The 22,934-nt window shown below is 36.2% G+C and overlaps 1 protein-coding gene across 2 annotated transcripts in view; it reads left to right on the top strand.

Annotated features, from left to right (window-relative positions):
• The window catches only part of NID1 (nidogen 1), a 49,541-nt gene extending 30,554 nt beyond the window's left edge, over positions 1-18,987 (top strand). For both annotated transcript variants that reach the window (XM_081940658.1, XM_081940657.1), the window contains exons 11-20: positions 969-1,112; positions 1,965-2,087; positions 3,731-3,946; positions 4,789-4,961; positions 7,353-7,479; positions 10,707-10,878; positions 14,011-14,168; positions 14,871-14,994; positions 15,300-15,412; positions 16,780-18,987. In XM_081940658.1, coding sequence (XP_081796784.1) covers positions 969-1,112; positions 1,965-2,087; positions 3,731-3,946; positions 4,789-4,961; positions 7,353-7,479; positions 10,707-10,878; positions 14,011-14,168; positions 14,871-14,994; positions 15,300-15,412; positions 16,780-16,901 — 1,472 coding nt within the window. In that variant the 3' untranslated portion in view covers positions 16,902-18,987. The remainder of the gene's footprint in view (positions 1-968; positions 1,113-1,964; positions 2,088-3,730; positions 3,947-4,788; positions 4,962-7,352; positions 7,480-10,706; positions 10,879-14,010; positions 14,169-14,870; positions 14,995-15,299; positions 15,413-16,779) is intronic.
• The last annotated feature ends 3,947 nt before the right edge of the window (positions 18,988-22,934 follow it).

Raw genomic sequence — 22,934 nt, 5'->3', positions numbered from 1 at the left:
AAGTTCCCAAGTTTGGACACCCCTGTTCTATGTGAATATCCATTTGTCTGTCTTTCGCAAATGCAAAACAGAAACTGGTGGTAAACTCTTCTGAAAAGGTTTTGAGTAAAAGCTAGTGTGTGTGTGTGTGTGTGTGTGCGCGCGCGCGCGCGTGCGCGTGCTTTCCCCCCATTCATTTTCAAGCAGAAATAGAATACTATCTGAAAATTCATGTCTAGACGTCATGGGAAAAGGAAGGTGGGAGAGATAATTTAGAAAGTAAGGTGAACAATTTCTCATAACACATTATGAATAGCAAATGTTAGATTCTCTGAGATCGCCTAGCCCGGTTAATAACAAAATCAGTAGACTAGAAGTATGGGGCAAACAAAGTTTGCCATGCTTCTTTTTTGTCTACATCTGGAGATTGCCATCTTGACTATTGTCTCAAACAGCAAAATGTATGGAGTTGTGTTGAATTGTAGAGAAAGGAAACATCAAGTAAATTTGCATAACATAATGAACTAAGTGATGGAAAAAGCTACCATGAATGTGAGAATCTGTGCTTGAGAAAAAGCAGAATGCAGGAAATGTGGCAAGGGTTTGGTGAAAAGAAGCAACTAAACCAAAAGAAGACTCTAGCATCTATATATAAACTGCAAGACTGACAGGAAGGAAACCCAATTATATCTGATAAACACTAATAAATAAATAAATATAGAGTACTGGTGACATGGGTGTTAGCTAGATGCTATAATACACTTTACTCCTTTAAGTAACAATTTGGTTCCCAAATTTTGCAACACCTAAAGTATAAAGTTAAAAATACCTTGAAAATCCCAACTTGAAAACATTACTTTAAAAAAAAGTCTACAGTACTCAGTTTTTTCTCAGTTTTCAGCATCTCCTGAAAAAATTTTTTTTGTTGTTGTTGAAAAAGAAAAAGCTTAAACTTTAATCTTCTTTGCATATGCATATCTGATTTACAGCTGTCGACCGTGTAGTGAATCATTGTTTGATGGGTTCACACACATGTGATATCCCCCAACGTGCGCGCTGCATCTACTCTGGTGGATCTTCTTATATCTGTGCATGTATTCCAGGGTTTTCTGGAGATGGACGATCCTGCATAGGTGAGGGATAGCATTGTTCCCTTTTCCTTTTTGGTGTGTGTGTGTGTGTCTTTATGCAATTCTGTTATATGATAATTGTGTTCAATCCTTTTATCATAATAATTTTTATGCGGTGAAGAAAATAACTTTTTTTTAAAAAATGAACTAAAAGAAGCTTTTTTTATTGCTGGGGTCAAATATTCTACAATCCATATTTTTTTAAAGTTATTTTTTCATATTATTTTTTGGAAATCAAATGTGAGCAGTGCTGTACAGTGAGAATTTATATGAAAATGTTATTAATTACAAATATATCTTCAGAAATTCTAAAAAGGCAGAAATAACCAATTATTAAAAGTATGCACTTATCAAAAGTTCACAGATTCCATCTGGAATACTCAGGATTTGCAGGCAAATAGCAATTGTTTATTTCAATATTAACAGTTATAAAATAATCCAATTGTGAATACTATACTACTACTATAAATACACATTTTTTGTTTATGGGGAAATTAAATGTTTCTCCAATATTTGATTCCCATTAAATTTACTGTGCCATTGACAATTTATTTATTCATATAGGAGTTGCATGGGATATTCCACTGGTATATTCCAACTTTGTAATTTTTTCCTCTTTAAAACACCCTAATTGTTGATTAAGATAGTTACTATCTTGGAACTGTTTAGCATGCCCACAATCTATGTGCATAAAAGTTATTTGTGAATTATCAAACAAATAGTTTTCTGTGCCTTGATTCCCTGCACAGAAAAGTCCATGGGATTGCAGACTCAAATATTTTGCAGAGGATTTACAATAAGATATTGCATGGAAGAGCCTTATATCCTATATTATTCTTCTCTTATAAAAAATAGATGTAGATGAATGTCAATCGAACCGTTGCCATCCAGATGCTGTTTGTTACAACAGCCCAGGGTCCTTCAGCTGCCAATGCAAAGCAGGTTATCATGGAGATGGCTTCCACTGTGTATCACAAGGTAAACAATATGTAAAACATTCTTAAGAGTGCAAACATTAAAGAGTACTTCCATGGAATAGTTGATGGGCAGCTATTATGTTTTGCATACTGTGATTAATCAAGCTTTGATTAAGGTATAATTATTTGATACTGCTTTTTGCTCTTTCTTCAGATCTGTTGTTGTCTGTTGTTTTTTGATAATTGTTCCTTGTAGTTAAGGAAGTGAAAAGACAGTCATCCAGTTCTGATATATATAGCTGTAAGATAGAACTACAAGGTCATATTCAATACTTCTATTACCATTTTTTACAGTTTTTCAACTGTATTATAGATGGAATATTTTAACACAGCTTTCGGCATCTTGGAACTTAAGCCAAAATATATATTCTACAATGCAGAAATTATTTTCATTTAGCAAATTCATTCTTTAAAGAAGTTGCAAAATTTTGCATTTCTTCAGGACATATCCAGTAAATGTATCCCAGATACATATCCAGGTATCCATCAGTACCTCTTGCCAGTAAAAGAGGTACTGATGGAAGAGTAGCACTCTAAAAAGTACTAAGAGTGTCTATAATTCATTATATCCTCACACTCCATTGTTTGATTTCAAAAAGAAACAGCTTTCTGAATTCTGTCACCTCTTTCTCTTCATAGACTTAATTTAACATACAGAAACAAACCCAGACACTGGCTAGAGGCTATTATCACTAAGTACCACTCATCAACTGTAATGTGCTCTATCCTTCACAAAGGAAATGAATTGCTGATAAAAATTTGCATCAAATTGGTAATGCTTTGTAACAGAGGTAAAACTGAATGCATTTCAAGTATAACCTCCTAATATTGAAGTGTTAATTAACTTTTCTTTGAACCTCTCTTAAGAATATCACTTTAAAATGACATGTTGCTTCCCAGAGCTACCATGAGAAGGATGACTCATTTTATACAATCTACCTCAGCCTGATATCCTCCAAAAGGATTGGACTACATCTGTAGAATATATAGCTGTGCTGCGGGGATCTTTTCATCTAATTACCTTTAGGGCACACATAATTAAGAACATAGGAATAAACTTACTGGATTTCTATCTCTCTTGAGTATCTTCTCAGTCTAATACTCAAATGTTTTCTGCATTTAATTTATTCAAATATATTATTTGCATATATTATTTACAACTATGGAAAAATGACCATTGGTTTGATTCTGCTCCACCAAAACACAAAAGAAACAATAATAGCTACTTATAAACACTATTCCTACAGAAAAAGAGAAAGAATAAAGACATAAGCAAGGTACTGCCGGATTGGCTCTCTGACCCATCTAGCCCATCAATCTATTCTTACAAATAACTCCATAAGTAAGCCAACAGATGGCCTTCAGAAACCGTCACAATGATGATAGCTAATAACCATTGACCCCCATGACTTCCTTGTGTAGTGAATCCAAAGTTTAAATGCATATTGTGTAAAGAAAAAAATAGTTTGTATCTTTTAACTGCAGTTCTAAACAAACAGTGAGTAGTCTAAATGATCAGTTGTGATCTATATGGATTCCAGCTGACTTTGAAGAACTCATGTGGGTAGAATATGGGCTTAGGTAATTCACCTAAGAGAAATAAAATTAAAGAATGTTTACATATTCTTCTTCTTTTTATTACAGAAGTAGAGAAGACCAAATGTCAAAGAGAACAAGAACAAATTCTGGCTTTGGGCCCAAGAGAACATAGGCCAATTGGCCAATTTTTCCCCCAGTGTGATATCTATGGGAATTACTTGCCAACCCAGTGCCATCCTAGCACTGGTTACTGCTGGTGTGTGGACAGAGATGGTAATGAGATGGATGGTACTAGAAGTGGCCCAGGTATCCAACCTCCATGTAAGTTGCTTCTAAGTTAATAAGTTAGAGCAATAATTTTCTTCATTTCAATTTTGCTTATTCTTACGTTCAACTTAACTAAGAAAATTGATATGTATGAATTCGAGATATTTGCAGTTTTTTGTATATCAAAGTTCTGTGATTAAGTGAAATGTACATTTATACTATATATGTGATTTGAATGATTTGGTTTTATTTTATAATTAGATTTGTATTTCCAATAATAGAAACTGCAGCAGAAAATGTAAAATATTGTTAGCATGAAACATTTTGCATACGTTTTCCAGTCAATACTGCATTTTACCCTTGTTCAGTGTTTCTCAACCTTAGCAACTTTAAGATATATGGACTTCAACTATCAGAATTCCTCTTGGAGTTGAAGTCCACACATCTTAAAGTTGCCAAGATTGAAAAACACTGCCCTAGTAGTGAAAGCCCCAGAAAGTGAAAGCATAGGTCCCTGGTAGAAACCATAGGTCCCTAGTAGAAACCTGGTAGAAACACATAGTATGCAATGAATATTTATATGCTATAGGTTTGTGTGTGTGCATGTTTGATGACGCATGCATGCAGTGGTGTAATCATGTAAGTTTTGCATTTAGAATCTGATCACTTGTTGTGGTGGAGACATGCATTGCAATCTGAGACTAGGGCAGCTAATGACATTGGACCTAAATGTCAAATAACAATGCACCAAATTGCAATCTCTTATGCATGTATTGTAGCAATATCGTAAATGTGTTAAATTGCCAGGCTTGTATGGTATCAGTAAGATTACCTGGCCTTGTAGATACGGCAAGTCTTTGAGTAACCTGATGTGTTTTATATTATTGGTCAATAAGGTCTGGGCACAGTTGCTCCTCCTGTTACAATTGGACCCTCGGTAAAACCAGATACAATTCCCCTGCCTCCGGGAAGCCACTTACTCATTGCTCAGAGTGGGAAGATTGACCATGTCCCTCTGGAGGGGAATGTTATGAAGAAATCAGACGCAAAAGCTTTGCTGCACGTGCCAGTAAGTATATCATGAACATGATACATTTCTTTTCTTTTTGGATTTTCTCTATAATCTTATCATTTTTATTCTAATCTTCAAAATCATATATTCTTTTTTTTTTCTGTTTTCCACACACACACAAAAATCAATAAGGAGTTTCCAATCATCTTTACATTTAGACAGTGTCCTATCTCTAATTAAAGCAGTCATCTCAGCAATTTCTCTCGTCTTCGTTATCCATTTCTATTTTTCTATGCCTTGAAAAATGCCTCTCCAATCCAGTTCTAGGAGCAACTGTATATTGAATGGCTAGACTTAACCTTGTGTCTAGTACATTTTTTGAACCCTGACCTTAAAAAATATGTGGCATGTATATTTATTTAGAATTTGTCGTGAAAGGCAGGGATCTCAAAGGAATAAAATGTTCCTGAAGCATTGTATTTTATAAGTTATCTTGCTTCTGAGATAATCAGGCCAAACTTTTACAAGCAAATTTACTCTATGTGGAGATAATTTTTATTGGCTTTGTAAGCAAGTCACGATCTCCTATAAAGTTTCCATTGTTTGAGACTCTTGGATTTTAACTGCCATTGTAGACAGCTATAAAAATTTATGGGACATACAAGCTTCTTCCCGAGTACTTCCTTTCTTGATGCAATTATATTTCTACTGTAAATGTTATAATTGCTAATAGTTTCCTGTAAAGTGGTCAGTGTCTATATTCTGTCATAGGTTTCTTTTTTTGTCTCTTCTCTGTGTCTGACCTAAGTAAGTATTTCCCTAATCTCCCATTTTCTTCTGAAATTACTCTGAGTTTCTTGCTATCTAGCCGGGATGGCGAACCTATGGCATGCGTGCCACAAGTGGCACACGGAGCCATTTGTCAGGGCACGCATGCCTGCGCTGGCCAGCTGAGTTCAATCTTTCCTTCAGGGAAGCCTCCTGAAGGTCCCTGAAACCTCTGGAGGACTAAAAATGCCACTACGAGCAAACTGGAAGTTCCGGTTTGCTCGTAGGGTCGTTTTTTGCCCTCCGGAAGCTTCAGGGAAGCCTCCTGAAGGTCCCTAAAGCCTCCAGAGGGACTCCGGGGGGGCAGGGGAGGTGTTTTCGCCCTCCCCAGGCTCCTATAAAGCCTTGGGAGCCTGGGGAGGGCAAAAAAAGCATGCAGAAAATGGGGCGGGAGCGCCTGTCATGTGCACATGCTCACTGGGGGGGGTCACGCATTGCATTACCCACGCATGACCCCCCCTACGCTCCCCCCACTTATGGCACGTAAGCCAAAAAAGGTTCGCTATTGCTGTAGTAGAGTCTTCATCATTTAAAATAGTTCAGATCCTCTTAATGGGTTGATTAGCATTGTATTTTTTTTGAAAAGCTAATAGAAATAATTGATTCTGCACATTCAACCAAAGTTGCATTTCTCCCCTTAATTTCCAGTACTCTAATTATACACTCATGCCACATTTGTACATATCTTTTTTACCCAAAGTTGAGAGGTTAATGAAATAGTGCCAAGAAATTTATTGTTTCAATGACAACAGGTGTTAGAATGACAAATTTGGATATGGAGAAGAGAATACGAGCAATAAAGGACAGGGAAACTAGAATTTCATCAAGCTCAAAGATTGAGGGGAATTGATTTTTATTCTCAAATTAATTAGAATAGTTATTCTTTCATGACTGTGTGTAATATATTCTGATTTGTCCAGAAGCCCAATCTATCTATAATTGGTATTTGGCACTTAAATATAGGAACCTGCCTTATAGATGGTCAAACAATTGATTTCACACAAATGGCAACATCCTAAGGCGTCATCATGAAATTTTTCTTAGCTCTGATTAGATCCTTTTTAACTACATAGAGCAGAAATTTGGAGCTTCTGCATGCCACTGAATCACAATCTTTACCTAAAAGAAAAAATATTGTTGAATATTATGTCTCTAAGTGGTTCAGTGACATTTTGTTTCCAAGCTGTAGTCTTGGGTTTTAGAAATGGGAATGGAATAAATACAGCCTGGTGTGAATTTGCAAATATCAAATTGGGAAAGACTGAAATCAATATTAGGTGAAATAGTCCTACTGTTCTGTCACTTCATTTTTTAGCTGGGATTACAGGGGTCCCAAGATTTAGGTGACAACCTATTCCTTTTCTATTGCTATAATGCAATTTGTTTCTGATCTTGGGTATCGCCTTAAGCCAGAAGGCAGCACTCAACCCACCTGGACTGATTCTTAAATGCTAAATAAAGTCAGACTTCATTAGAACTAGAATGTAAGGCTTTAACCTTGAATTTCCTCACTAGTCTCTTACTATTCATTGTAGAATTTTCAAGCCACAAAATTCGTAGCCATTTCTTTAGCATTATGAATATGATATAATAGTTTGTAATGGTTTGTTTAAAATGCAGGATAAAGTTGTTATTGGAGTTGCTTATGACTGCTTGGAGAAGATGGTTTATTGGACAGATATCAGCAGCCCATCCATCAGTAGAGCAAGCCTTGGTGGAGGAGAACCAATATCCATCATAAAGACAGGTAGGAATTATAGATTTCCTTCCTCACCATGTCACACTGAACCCAATGTATATTTCCAAAGATGAAAGATGACTTTCTACAGTTAACGTTGAAGTCCTCAGCATAACCTCTCACAATATCTTGATTTTAAAAAAATCAGCCCTATGGGGTAAGTTTGAAATTAGTGCACAGATAGAGAATTGCAGTATTTGTCTCTTTTTGGAGAAAAATTGCTCAACATTCTGCTGCATCAAAAAGCTTTTTAGTTGCAGAAAAATACCTAATCAACTAGATTAATTAGATTCACTTGGTCTATTACTACTACTACTACTGCTACTGCTACTGCTATTCAAGTTCTCATACAAGCAACCAGATCCAGGAAACTTAACTAAGAAACTTTAGTGTAGAATGGTACTAATGCTACTCTGTTTAAAGAATCCATTGATTGTTATATTTATTAGGTACAACCAAGAACTTTGAAAAATTGTGTAGATTTGAATTGACATGTTGATAATGTTGATAAACCAGACTGTTTTTATCTTGATGGTACTGATTAATGTTAGGATAACTTTGTTCCCAAATCAATAAATACTGATTTGATTTGCTATTTTTAAAATATTTTGGAATAAAACACTATTATGTATTGCATTTTTCAACTTTTGACAGTTTTCAATGTTATTTTAGCATAACAGGCAAATTAAGACATATACTTATTTGTAATTTATTTCTTTAAAGTGATGTGTATTAAGCTAATTTTATTATAAAATTTTGCATGTCATTTTGATTGCATCTATTGCTACAGGGGCTTATTTTATTAACCCTAATTTGTATGTACAGTGCTGTCCCTTTATATATAACTCAGAAGTAAATATCCCCGAGCTCAGTGTGAGTTATTGCCTAGAATGGAGATTTCAATCTCAATGAGAACAAATAACCTACTGACTTGTTTAGAAAAAGTTTTTAAAATGTATGTAAGAAACGTGCCAACTTGGATGAAGCTCTTCTGGCTGCTGTTTCTCACAAGGCCACAGAGCACTAGCACAGCTGCCTCTATGAAAGAGTTTCCACAGGGAAGTCTGCATTAACCCCTTCCTGATAAGTAGAAGTGGCTTTGCACAGTGAAATCCCATTAAAACCTAGATTCTATGTCAGCTGAGTAGCCTATGACCTTTATAATCATCTGCAGTTGTTCACTTGAGCAGATGGGACCTTTATAATCATCTGCAGTTGTTCACTTGAGCATCGTGCCCTGAACCTTCAACTCCTTTCCATTCTTGCATAATCCCAACATTACAATCAAATGGGGGAACGGTTTTAATGTTATAAATGTCATTGCATTAAAACATGGGTGGATTATGCCTGACTGATTACGAGGTGGTCTCATAATCAAACAGCAATCAAATTTTGTAACAGTATTGGAAGAGTTACATACTGTAATAAGTGTCTTAAAATGGTTACATCCATTTCATTAACTATGTGGGCAGAATCAAATAACTTAGTGACTTTTACTGGCTTGTTTAATCAACTAGAAACTTTTCATCACAAAAACATAGGTTTGAAAACCTGAAAAAAGAAAAGAAAAGAAAAAGTTCAGTACTCCTTTTATCTTATTTTAAATAAGAAAAGGAGTAGGGAGCGGGAGTGTCCTGGAGTGTATACATAAAAGATAGTGTTAACATTTTTAACAGGCAAACTGCAGTATACTTTTTTTTTAAAAAAAAAAACAAACCAAAAGTTGTATAACATTAATTTAAAAACAGAATGTGCTTACAGTCTTGGCCTAAATTGTGGTCAGTCTCTCTTGAATAGAACAAAACCCTTTTGAGCTGAAAAAAATCCAGCACAGTTGAATGAATGTTGAACTTTTAAAAAGATGTCTATATGCAATCTGTGTTTGTGATCAGTCCTTGGAGCCAGTGTAGAGGTTATCATCTGCTATTTCCTGTTGCCTTGGACTTGGTCACTGTCTAAGAAAAACTAGTTGCATACATTTTTAGGAGTTCTTCTAAAGCTGAAATCTCTTTTCCAAAACAATTAGCTACTTAGAACTCTAAATTTTCTCCTGATGACTAAAGACCAATTGATTTTAAAAAGTTCTCAAAATAGGTGTTCCTCTGTTTGTTTTTCAGTCAATAGTTTAAAATCATAGTATTGTATATCTATCAGAAAAGTGCGTATTGACAATATTTAAATATTTATAAGTTTGCCCCATTTTGTTTCTTTTAGTAAAAAACAATAGAGACTGTCATATTTATGAAATTTTACAGGCACTCAGTGTAGATATTTCCTTGTAGATGTCTATATGGAATAAACCTACAGTATTTGCTTTAATTAGAATGTTAAAAGTCACAATATGATAAGTACTAATGGGTATAGTGACTTATACTGTACCACAATATATTATACCATTATAATTTAGGGTTAGGGGAGACCTACATTTAAAGCCTCACTGAACCTTGGAGTTTACTAGATAGCTTTGGGCCAGTGGCACTCTTTAGTTCAAACTACTCAACAGGGAAGTTGTGAGAGAACAATTGTGTTATTCACTACTGTGAGCTCCTGAGGAAGTGCAGAACAAAATTGTATCAGTCAATTAACAAAAGAAATATATTCTTCCCAAGATTGTACTTATACTACTTATAGTAATTGATTTGAAGGTTAGGGCAAGTGTTCCAACAATTATTGTAAATCCATAACTAAGAAATTCTAATATATTGAAGTAACAGTTGAAATCCACCAATGCTTCCACCAATGTAGCTTCCTTTTACCTTCTCTTCAACAGAATGTATATTTTTGTTTAATAATTTATCCCATGTAGTTTCTCGATATTCTCGATATCTTTAAGAATAGTAGTCTGCCTTTGCCTTACCGCTAACGAGTTATTGCTGTGATTTTTAGGAAATCCTATTCACAACCAACATGTACTTTCCTTGAATTTGCTTGGAGCAAGATGAGATATTCCACTCCAGAGGAAATTGGTTCAAAATCCTCAATACCCACACTGGATATACATAAAAATATGGCACTAGGGTCTCAACATTTTTCTTATTATTAGGGACCCCTGCATTTTTTTGTGTTTGGGGTACTGTATTACCATTGTAACATTGGCTGCCTCAAGCCCTCTTCAGACTTTTGAGACCAAATGTGGAAGGAAGATCTCATGAACAAAATAAACTTCCTCAGAAATGGCTTTGAATGTTAGCCATGCCATTTGATTGATGCTTTCTCTTCATATCTCTTTCTTCAAGATTTGGAAAGTCCTGAAGGAATAGCACTGGATCACCTTGGTCGTACCATCTTCTGGACTGATTCTCAGCTTGACAGAATAGAGGTAGCCAAAGTAGATGGCACCCATCGACGTGTATTGTTTGACACTGAGCTGGTGAATCCTCGAGCCATTGTTGCAGATCCTGTGAGGGGGTAGGGATGTATAAATATCCTGTTATTTTATTTCTAATCTATTTCCTATTCCTACTGCCCATGCTGCTTCAGTACCTATATCAGGGTTTTTCCCATGCTAAAACTATCAGTCCACAACATGTTATAGCCAAATAAATAAATTGTCCCACAGCATAGTAAGAGAAGGGTAGAATCCCATAAGAACCTGACTATAATTCTCCAGTCTGTTATAGTTTAGTGCAGTGTTTCTCAAACTTGGCGACTTTAAGTCCTGTGGACTTCAACTCCCAGAATTCCCCAGCCAGCTATGCTATAGTTGAAGCTAGCTTCAACTATAGTTGAAGCTAGCTATGCTGGCTGGGGAATTCTGGGAGTTGAAGTCCACAGGACTTAAAGTCGCCAAGTTTGAGAAACACTGGTTTAGTGTAATATGTTGTGTGAACCCATCCTTTGAATGTTGAAATTCTTTCAGTGTAGGGATCAGCTTAGGGACTTTCTGTTACATTTATTTATTTGACTTTTGTGCCACACATCTTGTCTAGAGGTGACCCTGGGCAGCTTACAAAAATTAATATTGTATACAAGCTGAAGCTGCCGGTATGAGATTGTGTTTTCTATGCAAATGATTTCAATTGGGAATCCAGCAGTAGCTCAAGACTAGAAAAGGTGAGAAGAGTATCTCACATCAGGTACAACCTGGTGAAACTGGACCAGTGTTGCATGGAAATGAAATTGACCATATTAATGGTACAAGGAGTGGAAGAGCTCAGTTATAATAGCAGAGGCATAGCCAGGGGCTGATTGGGGAACAGATCACAAACTTCTTATGTGCAAGCTCTAAGTCAAGCTAAAGTGGAAGAACAAGCCAAGCAGTTTTCACAATAAGAGTTTGACCCCATTTGCAGCATTTTCAAGAAGTTCAGGAATTGCTCCGAAGTCCCCAAACCTCATTGACAAAGAACCAGGTGAACTGTGTAATGAAATAGAATAAGTCATTAAGGATGAACATGAAAAATAACTGCCAAAGAAAAACAAGAATCTAAACTGACTGTCAGAACAGATGATGAAGATTGCCAAGAAAGAGAAGCCAGCACTGAGAAAAAATGATTTCAAGAAGGAATTTAACATCAACAACAACAACAACTAAAACCCTCCAAGAGATATTTAAAGAAACATTGGTTATAGAAAGGCATTCAATTGTGTGGACTGTGCCAAATAGTGGAATGTCCTTAGGAAGATAGGAATCCTAGATGAAACCTATATACAGGACAGGGTGAGACATGAGAAAGCAGACTGGCTCCAGATCAGTGAAGGGATGAGAGATGACTCTATATCAGTGGTGGGATTCAAAAACTTTTACTACTGATTCTGTGGGCATGGCGTGGCTTTGTAGGCGTGGCAGGGGAAGGATACTGCAAAATGCCCATTCCCTCCCCACCCCACTAACCTGCTTTGCAGCTCCGTTCTCCTGTTCAGGACAACAAAAGAAGATCAGCTAGGAGGCAGCAGGGGCAGGATCAGCCTATTTGCCGGTTTTCTGAACTATTAAAAATTTCCGCTACTGGTTCTCCAGAACCTGTCAGAACTGGCTGAATATCACCTCTCCTCTATATCTTGTCTTTATTTATTCAAACTATATGTTAACTATGGTTTAAGGGAGGCTGTGCATGCACTAGTTTTAACTGTGCGTGTGCCAGCCTCACACTAATTGAATTTTGGCTCACATTAAACATACCTAGTATCTATTTATAAATTGCACTAAATCGAATATCACACTACAGTACTTGAACTCACACTAATCACAACCTACCTTGTACAGCATACTAATAAAATCATTTGAATTCATGAATTCAAATGAAAGCCTAAATTGAAAACAGGCAACAGTCTTAGTCCCATAGTGGGCTACAAATCTAACTATAGTTCTGTAACAAACAAAAAGGATTAAGCTATACAACTGAAGAAAAATATAGAATGGAAGCTGTTAGATCGGGTAATGGATAGGCACACACAGCTAACGGTAACAACAGCTCTTTATTAAATGCAACAAGTGAGGACAATCCAGCAAATGTTGAGTCTGACAGCAGCCCTTTTATAGGGAGCTGTCAGACCCTTCGACCAATGAGATTAAACCTCTGTTCCCGCCGGAACAGAGGACCTTGGTGGAAACCACTATAGTTGAAGCTAGTATGTAACAGAAGCAGTATGCTAAATTAACAAATAATAAGAAGCAGTGTAATGTTTTTAGTGTTTGGTATATAGTGCCTAGAATTTTCTAGCTACTGAAAAAACTTTCCCTGTGTTTTGGTAGACAAGTGATTTTTTTAAAGGTCTGATCTTTTTTTCCTTGGGAAGAAAAGGTGTATTCACACGAAAGGCTCACTGACCGTTCACTGAGCTCTGGGTTTACCCCAAATTTTAGTTTTCCACAACATACTGGCTGAGATCATGCAACATACTAAACACACTAAAATTTAAACGTGAATTAGAATCACACAACTGGCTGAATATAATATGCTATGTCCTATTTTTCTTTTTAAAAATATGTGATGGCTTAACTCAGGACTGTCAAACTTCCCGCGTGTGGGCCGGATGCGTCATGCACTGGCCACGCCCATGCACGGTTTAGTGAAAGGGGGGAAAGTCCCAATATGTCATGTGATGCCGCTGTGACGACGTGGGTTTGACACCTCTGGTTTAAATTGTTCACTCAGTATGCTGACATAGCTGTTTCCTTAGGTGATGCTGAACTATAAATTACCTAACTTCATTCAGATTCAATGTATAAACTACCTGCCTGACTTGAGTTTGCACAGCGCCTTAGATTAAAAAGTGATTGAGAGATTGGAGGTTCACTGTGTTATGTAAATAGCAGATAAATTCAAGATTTACCTGCTGTTTACATAACACATTGAACCTCCAGTCAGAGATCAAATTATTGTGAACCTCAATCTGTGATTAAATTATTATCAAAATAAAATAAAGAGAAAAATACTGTGCAAAGGTACCATTTCCCCCACGTCAAGCTTGACTCCTGGTGCCTTAATGGAAATATCCATGTAATTTTATTAGCAATAATACTACATAATACCAATACCCTCCTTATGCACAATTACATTTATTTGTTTGTTTATGTGTCTTTATCAATACACTCAGAAACCTTTACTGGACAGACTGGAACAGAGAAGCTCCTAAAATTGAAACTTCCTATATGGATGGTACCAATAGAAGAATTCTTGTAAAGGATGATTTGGGACTGCCAAATGGGCTGACATTTGACACCTATTCTTCATTGCTGTGCTGGGTAGATGCAGGTAAAGTCTTGCACTGTAGAATGAATTAAACTGATGAAATAAGTGAACAGCTGGGTGATAAAAATATCGAGGTGTTGTCATGATAGTGCTACTTCTCAGTTCTCAACAATTACTGCTGCTTATCTTTTTCTTTTCTGTTTCAAAATAGCAGTGGTTTAGAGGTGACTCCTAACCTCTCATCAAAGTCCAGTTTTAATTTCTCAGGTCTGAAGGCACAGCTGTGGAAGTCTGCTATCTGAAATTCTCTGGACCGTCAGTCATTACAAAACACATTATGTTAAATTACCCATAATGGGAATGGGTAATGGTTAGCCCTAGAATGATTCAAGCATACAGAAAGGGCCAAGGAAAGCAAATGTTAAGAATCTTTGTTTTATTTACATTGTTCTTTGGGTGTCCAACACAAAACTGTGTGACAGCAAGCAAACTTTGTAATTAATATTTTCAGTGTGAATGTCTGGACAAGAGGTAGACAGATTTGACATTGGCTAATATAGAAGAATTGAAAAGGAAGCCATAATAGTACTGCATATATACTGTATTTATCCAAAAGGGGAGGGGGATCCTCAAATAATCATGTACAAATTATATGTGGAGAAGCTATCTTCTTTAGCTGAGAATATATTAATGCTAAATTAAAACCTTATAAAGAAAAGGGCCATCGGTTTCTTGCAAAGTCCAGCTTATTTTTTTCACATGCAGGGACCAAACGAGTAGAATGTATGGATCTCAATCAACAGAGCCGTCGAAAGATCCTTGAAGGAATTCAATATCCTTTTAGCATCACAAGTTATGGGAAGAATTTATTTTACACTGACTGGAGAAGGTATGATTTACCTGTTTTTGTTTGTTTTGTATTATTTACAAAAAAGCCTGTGCTTATTCATAGTCTCTACTCCCCCACCTCCAAGCCTCTTATAACTGATAAAGACTTTAAATGTAGTTAGGACAAATCTATATATTAAAAATACTCCATCCACTGCAGACAGATAACTGAAATAAATTTCCTGAGGTGTGTGTGGGTGTATGTGTGCACGCCAACAAGTTTTGGTTTATTTAGGTGTAATTTTTTCTCTCCTTCTTTCTCCATTATCTCATATTTTATTTATGTCACTATTTTGTGTGCCATAGAGATGCTGTGGTAGCAGTGGATCGTACAATCTCTAAAGAGAATGATAACTTTCAACCCTATAAGCGCACTCGTCTTTATGGAATAACTACAGCCTTGGCTCAATGTCCAGCAGGTAATGGTGTGAGTTTTTAAAAAATTATAACAAACTGTAGAGGCTGAAATATGAAAGAAGATACACCATGGATTTCAGAAAATTCTCTGGAGAAATTCCACTATCAATAAAAATCAGCCTCATTCATAATAGTACATTGCATTTCTTTTTTTCGATCACTTTAGAAGAGCCAAAACAAACAGAAAATATTAGATTTTCCTGCTTGGTAATATATTTTAGTAGAGTATCATTTTTAATTTTAGTCAGTTTTCATGACTGATCAGTGCCATGAAGAGTTTAGCACTATCAAGAATAAAAAGCTTTTGGCATGCTTTCTGCTGAAATTAGAAATAAAGAACTTAAATTATTCTTTGCTTATCCTACTGTGTTTCTCCCAAAATAAGACCAGATCTTATATTAATTTTTGCTCCAAAAGACACATTCATACTTATTTTCCGATTAGACCTTATTTTTGGGGAAATACAGTACCAAAATGTGCCTGTCTGACTGACAATCTTAACCAGGGCTTATTTTTGGGATAGGGCTTATATTATGAGCATCCTGAAAAATCATGTTAGGGCTTATTTTCCAGTTGGGTCTTATTTTGGGGAAATCACCTTGTTTGTGCAATTGTGAAACAGGCAAAAAAAGCTAAAATAGAAGATGGATTGAATGAAGTAAAAATTATTATAAAAGCAAATTCAAGACTCTTGGTTAATATTTGGGAAATTTGAGTATTGGTTACAGCTTGTGCGACAAAAATGCCATTTCAGAGCTGACTAATAGAGTTTTGGCAAGTATTATTCAAGAATGCTGAGAAGAATTCTAGGAAGGAACTACCCAAGTTAGTTATCTTTCCCTGTGATATGCGGCTCATTAACCAAACACACAGATTTTCCAGTCCATTATTATTATAGTTTGTCGCACAGTTTGCGAGATATTTAGACTGGATTCTCTGAAAGAACCAAGGTCTTCATTTTTGTATGCAAACGGTAGACAGTAAAAGAAGATTCTCCTAAGGTACATTGTGGCTTACGTATGCAAGCTGGTTTAATATTTGTTTTACCACAAAATGTTTAAAGTGTGGAGGTTTGTTCTCCGAGATTGTGAGTTGGTTTCCAGGTGTTTTGTTACCAGGCTAGGTAATAACTTCAGCTGAGTTTAGGGAATGTAAATATCAGTGTTCCTCTGTTTATAAGGGCCTAAACTCCACTGAAGTTGTTACCTAGCCTGGTAATGAAACATTCAGAAACAAACCCAAAAGCTCGGAGAATGAATCTCCACCCTCCTCCTCTACCTGAGCTACAGATATTTGCCACCATTGTAAAAAGGCTTTCTTTAATAAATAAATAATTTGGATTCATTAAGCTGGCATATATATTTTGCAGGACATAACTACTGTTCCTTGAACAATGGAGGATGTACTCATCTATGTCTGGCTACCCCAGGAGGCCGTTCTTGCCGATGCCCAGATAACATCATTGGAGTGGATTGTATAGAAAGGAACTGAAAACTGTAACTCCCTCCTCCCTGGGGAACTACACTGCCACTAAGTAAGCAGCAAGTTTCCTTAAGATAATGGAAAGATTTCTAAGATAATCACTACTCTTTCCCTTGGAGCCTGAAGCACATCGAATATTGGCACTTCTCTCCAGCCACTTCTTATACATTCCTTTTTAAAAAAGAAACAAAAGAACACAAAATATAACAACTAGCTGTAATTGTGCCAGTTAAATAAAACCGTCTAAACCAGTTATTGTATGAATTATGGTAACAGGATGTTACAAAGCACAAGAGAATCAAATATTAAACATCCATGTTTATTTAGTATGGATTCATATTTTGGCAACTCATGTATAACGTATAACTTGTACAACTGAACGCTGGGCAATAAAACACCAAGAAGGAATTTAATGAAATGACTTGAAGCCCAAAATGTAGGAGTTTATTTGTAATGATAATCAGCTACCTAAGCCAAAGAGAATCTCATGTTTTTATGCCAAATATCTTAAGTACAATCACTTTTCCACAGAACCCTTGAGAATACAAATAAGATTAGATGCTCTATTAAGAAGGTTAAAGCAGGGTGATATTAAAAATTGACAACATCTCTGTGTAATTCTCTTAATGCTATCTTTTCCCCAACTTAATTTTGCAGAAAGAAATTGTGGAAGTAAAAGGATATATATGAGTTATTTGTCTAATTTCAGTAGAAGAATAAACAGCCTTTAGCAAATGATTGCAGAATTCCTTTGCTCTTTGGTAGGACCTTGTTGATGTCTGCATTGAACAGCAAAAAGTGTTAACAGTGGGAAAATAGTTTCAGATGAAAATTTGTCAAATATACTTCATAAATTTTATATCCTTTTTTTCTAGCAGAGGTAGTCCTTATTTAGTAACTGTCTTGGATAGTGATTGTTCATAAATATGGTGATAATAAATGGTGATAAAAAAATCATTTCCCAACCATTTCTACCCCTTTAGTGTAGAAACTGATTAAAGTCTGGTCAGTTTCAGGCAGCAACTGCCAGCATTGGAGGGAATGAGCTTGTTAAATTGGGGTTAGACTTAGGTCTTAGAATCACTTTATTGTCACTTTGAATGTACACTAACCGCCATACATTAAAATGAAATTATGTTGCATACAGCTCTCAAAAGGGTTAGCACTTTTTAGGGAAGTGCTGGGCTATGGAGAAAAGCAACTCAATAATAGCTCGATTAAGCAATCTCTCTGCAAGGAGAAGAAAACCAGGCACAGGACACTGTATGAGACAACCTTTCTGAAGGAGAAGGCAGTGATCTTTGCAGTGTCTCTCTCTTCTTTCTGACATACTGTATGTCCACGTATTGTCTATTTCACTTAACTAAGTCATTGGATCAATTGCAGTCACTAAATGAGGACTACTTGTAGTTTCTTTGTTTCCAATTTAGATTTGCTTTTTAGTTACATATGGCAAGAACAATTACTATTTGTGAAACCACCCACTAGGTAGATGAATTATTTTCTTTAGTCATTGTGTTTATTCTATGATTTCCTTGATATTAAGAAAAAAGGAGTAGATTTTCTGTGCCACTTGCTAGCCTTCAAATTAACAAAGTAGAGTCTTATAACCCACAATCTGTGGGTTAATAAAAATATTTCCAAATGGTTTACGAAGGTTTGCTTCTGTGGTAAAGTATATCTACAGCCCAACAAGCAAATCAGATTTGTCAAGATAGCCGTCCTAAAAGACAGCAATTTATTTTTTTAAGAAAATAAAATATGCATCAGAAATCATAGCTCACCAGACTTCCATGTAAGGAAAGCAGAGCCAATATTAAGTCTCTGATTACATTTTCATGTTATATTTATCATTGAAATCTAAAATACTATATTAAATGTTTAAATTCGATATAACTTTTGTATAACTTTTAATACATTTAATTTTTTTTTCATTCTGTTAGAAATATCTGAAACTGTAAGTTAAAATAACTGCTGAAACAGACAAAAGGTGCTTCTTTAAAAACAGTAACCAGTGTTATTTCAAGTTCAGGTGACAAAGAAAGTTTACACTGTAATCAAATAATTTTTACACTGCCAATAAAATAATTTTTGTAAAAAATATTGCCTTTGAAGTATAACATTATGTCTGAATATTCTTTTTTGCAAGGAAGATTATGATCTATTTTTTCAACACACCTATTGCTTTTGTTTCCATATAGTTGAGATCTCTGTCTCTGTTTTTAAATTTCTACCAATCCTATTTACAAACAGAAAGTTTCTTCAACAAGAGATGTACACACTATAGATAATTCTCTTAGGGACTGTTCAAAGGTACAACAGCACTGAAGAAAATTACTTATGATTATTTTTCACACTTACGACCATTGCAGCATCCCCATGGTCAAATGATCAAAATTCAGATGTTTGGCAACTGACTCATATTTATGACGATTGCAGTGTTCCCAGGGTCATATGATCACATTTTGTGATCTTCTGACATGCAAGCCAATGAGGAAGCCAGATTCACTTAGCAACTGTGTCACTAATTTAACAACTGAAGTAATTCCCTTAACAACTGTGGCAAGAAAGGTCATAAAATGGGCAAAATCTCACTTAGCAACAGTAATTTTGGTCTCAATTGTAGTTGTAAATTGAGGACTATCTGTATGCTGTTCAAAAATGTCACCTGATGTATAAAGTATTTGCTGCAGGAAGCTACTTTTTGGTATAGTTTACTTTGCCATCAAGTATAACAGATACATACAGTAGATAGATGGAAGCAAAAAAACAAATTACCTATAAAACATGGGTTTTAAAATACAGTTAACAAGATGTGCAAACAGTTAAGCTGTAGAGCACGGGTGTCACGTTGCTGTCATATGACATTTCACTATATTTTTTCCCTTCGCAGAGCTGGAGTAAGCATGGCTTGCGCATGACACATCTGGCCTGCGGGCTGTCAGTTTGACACCCCTGCTATAGAGAAACAACAATAAATATATTCCTCCTGCCTTTAATTGTTTTTTTTTTAATCATGTGTGAGATTTTTATGGGCTCTGAAATGCTGTATGAGCAGATCTCGCCTTACTGGTAGGTTTAATAAGGCAGATAATTCAGGCAGAAGATGCTGTGGGATTGAATTAAAGTGCTATCTATCCCATATGGCCTTCCCGATGCCTTTTAAGCTAGGCTACTGGAGGGCAATTTCTTGGAAACTCTCACAACTTTGCTATTATGGATGATGGTTGTGGTGCAAAAAGTAGATTTCCAAGCAATTCCATACAGGGAAAGGAAAGTCTTAAATCACCTAATAGTGGATGTTCATCAAAGTTTATTGATCACATTAAAGCCTTACAAAGAGTTTGTGAGCACTTATTGCTCGTCTGACAGAGAGCATTAACAGTGAAAAGTTCCAAGTCTGCTTCTTCAGCAGGGAGTAAAAATAAAGCTGTTTCCTTGAGCTCTGAGAATTCATTTCTTCCTCACTGTTTGAAATGAGATCCTCTGAGGACATAAAATAACAAAAAGCTGAAAAGGTGAGTTCTTACTACCAGTTTCTGGGAGGTTCAACCAAATGCTGTTGCACAGTATCTTACTTACAGGTTTTCCAGAAGCATTTACTTGGCTAGTGAACATGATGATGGAGTAGACTGGCCTTTGATGGGACACCTATCACAGAGTTCAAGATCATGAAGAGTCTCAATTTCCTTTGTTGAACTATTCTAACACAGGAAATCTGTTCGCTTGGGATTTCTCTGATTGTACAATTTTGCCCCAATACATTTGACATCAACTTGATAGAATAACAAGAGATTATTAAATGATAAAAAGATAAAATTGTCTGGCTCTAGGGGGCGGTGCTTGTCTTCATTTCTTAGTCAAGGGAGTCAGCATTGTGCAAAGATATTTCCAATAGAGTATACAGTAATACTTAACCAGGTTCAGGTTTAATCTAGGATTGTATGTGATATATTCAAAGATAACCTGCCTTGTATCCAGAATAGATTATCAATGTTTCTGTCTGCCTGAAACCTCCTTATCTTCTTTAAAAGTTCCTGCATTATAGATTGTACAATTTGCGTACAACATGTGCACAAAGAGAAAGTGAACTAGACTCAACTTTAGTATAAGACTAAAGTTTTGTGTTGTAAAACACAAATGTTTCTCCCCTTTTGTATAAAATGACTTTTATTATTTCAATTTACATAGCCACTCACTTCACACTCACAACTCTAGATGGCTAACAACAATGAAAAAAAAAATCAAATACATAAAGCCGCAAAAACAGAATCGATAGCCAAAATAAAAACAGAACAGAACCACCACCAACAAATCAAAAAACCATTTCTCACAATCTCTGCCGTTTATCTAGATCTCCAAACCCCGTGACAAAACCATGTCTCTAAGGCCTTGTAAAAGGCCAGCAGGGTTCTCCAGTCTCCAGTCATATCTAATATCCAGGTGATGTTCCAAAGGACAGGCTCAATGACAGAAAAAGGTCTCTACCTTGGGTCTTGCCAGATGGATGGAAACTGGAGCATTCCTCTCCTACTAGACTTGATGGGATGGATAAGCACAGCTGGGGAGAGGCGATGAATCAAATAACCTGGTTTCATGCAATGTAGGACTTAAAAGCTACAACCAAGATCTTGACCTCCATGCAGAAGCAAATTGGCAACCAAAGCAGTTGATGGACCAGAGGTGTAACGTGCACACCCGGGAGTGCACATAACTGCTATATTCTATAGCATTTGTAGCTTCTGTGTTCTCTTCAAGGCCAGCCCCACGTAAGACACATTGCACGAGTCCATGTAAAGCCTTCCTGCTTGTCTCCCATGTTTTAAAGACTTGCTTTTCTAGCTATTTACTTAGATGCTCCAGTTGTACGTCTTCTTTTCTTCACTTAATTTTCCATTTTACTTTTGTTTTAACTCTTTGATGTCTCATTTATAAACAAATATTTATTCACACATGCACAGTCTGCATCTCTTTTGCAAAGGAGGCATTTCTCACTTTTCTTTTTATGTTGTTGCTATTTGTCTATCGCTCTTCACTGATACTAGCATTTCTAAAAGCTGGTGTAAACTTACCTGCAGCCTTTTATTTGCCGAGGTTTCATCACATCTGCCATTAGAGGGCGCAGTAGTTCTAGAAATTAAAACAGCCTCTGTTTTCTATCCAGTTTTTCTATAATTACTCTTCTTATATAAATAATGTCTTAATTTGTCTCATACTGGCCTTTCTCATTTTTATCCTTTCTGTTGCTGTTTGTAGATTTCCAGAGGATTATATGAAAATGAGAATTCTTGCTTTGGCAAGAAAAGAGAAGAAAAATAGTCAAGAGGACAAAATAGATTGGCTAATTTTTATATGTAACAAAACATACTTTACATTGTAGCCAAGTGTTATTTCTTCAGTGTTATCACATGAAAAGATATCCTTAACTATTTACAAAATGTGAGGGGGTTGTACTCACTTCTGTGATATACTGTAAGGTGCATTCACCTGATGTACATACATGATCTTGTACATTGTTACCGTAGTAACCAATAATATATATTGTATATTGTCCATGATCCAGATGAGATGGCTGCCATTTTTAGACATTCCAGCTCCTTCAGGGGCAGATAAGTAGCTGCAATATATAAAGAATGGCAATCCATTGCACCGTGGCAGCAGCTAGGCGATTTTTAGGCCTGCACTGTCTGCTGTGGATGCACTATGGACAGACACCTTCAAGGCTCTGCTTCTCCGGGTTCATAACTCTTTCTCTTTAAAACAGGCTTGGACTGGAACAACAGTGGACATCCACCGGTACCATATGAAGAAATCTGGACCGACAGATGAGGCGACAGACTACTGAGGTAACAGGAACAGCTTTTGAACCGAACCTCTCGCAAAGGTAACTATGTACAATTCAGCACCCTGCTCTGCTTGACAGCCATTTATACAGGAGCTGTCAAGCAGAGCAGCCAATAGTAACAGAGCAAAAACCCGGTTCCAGCCTGATGCGTCTTAGCCAATAGGCACGAGCCTTTGGTTGCCGGGCTGTCAGTCGTA

Source organism: Natrix helvetica (genome assembly GCF_964273705.1).
Source record: "Natrix helvetica genome assembly, chromosome: 2".
NCBI classification, from domain to species: domain Eukaryota; kingdom Metazoa; phylum Chordata; class Lepidosauria; order Squamata; family Natricidae; genus Natrix; species Natrix helvetica.
This window is presented reverse-complemented; position numbering and strand designations above follow the sequence as displayed.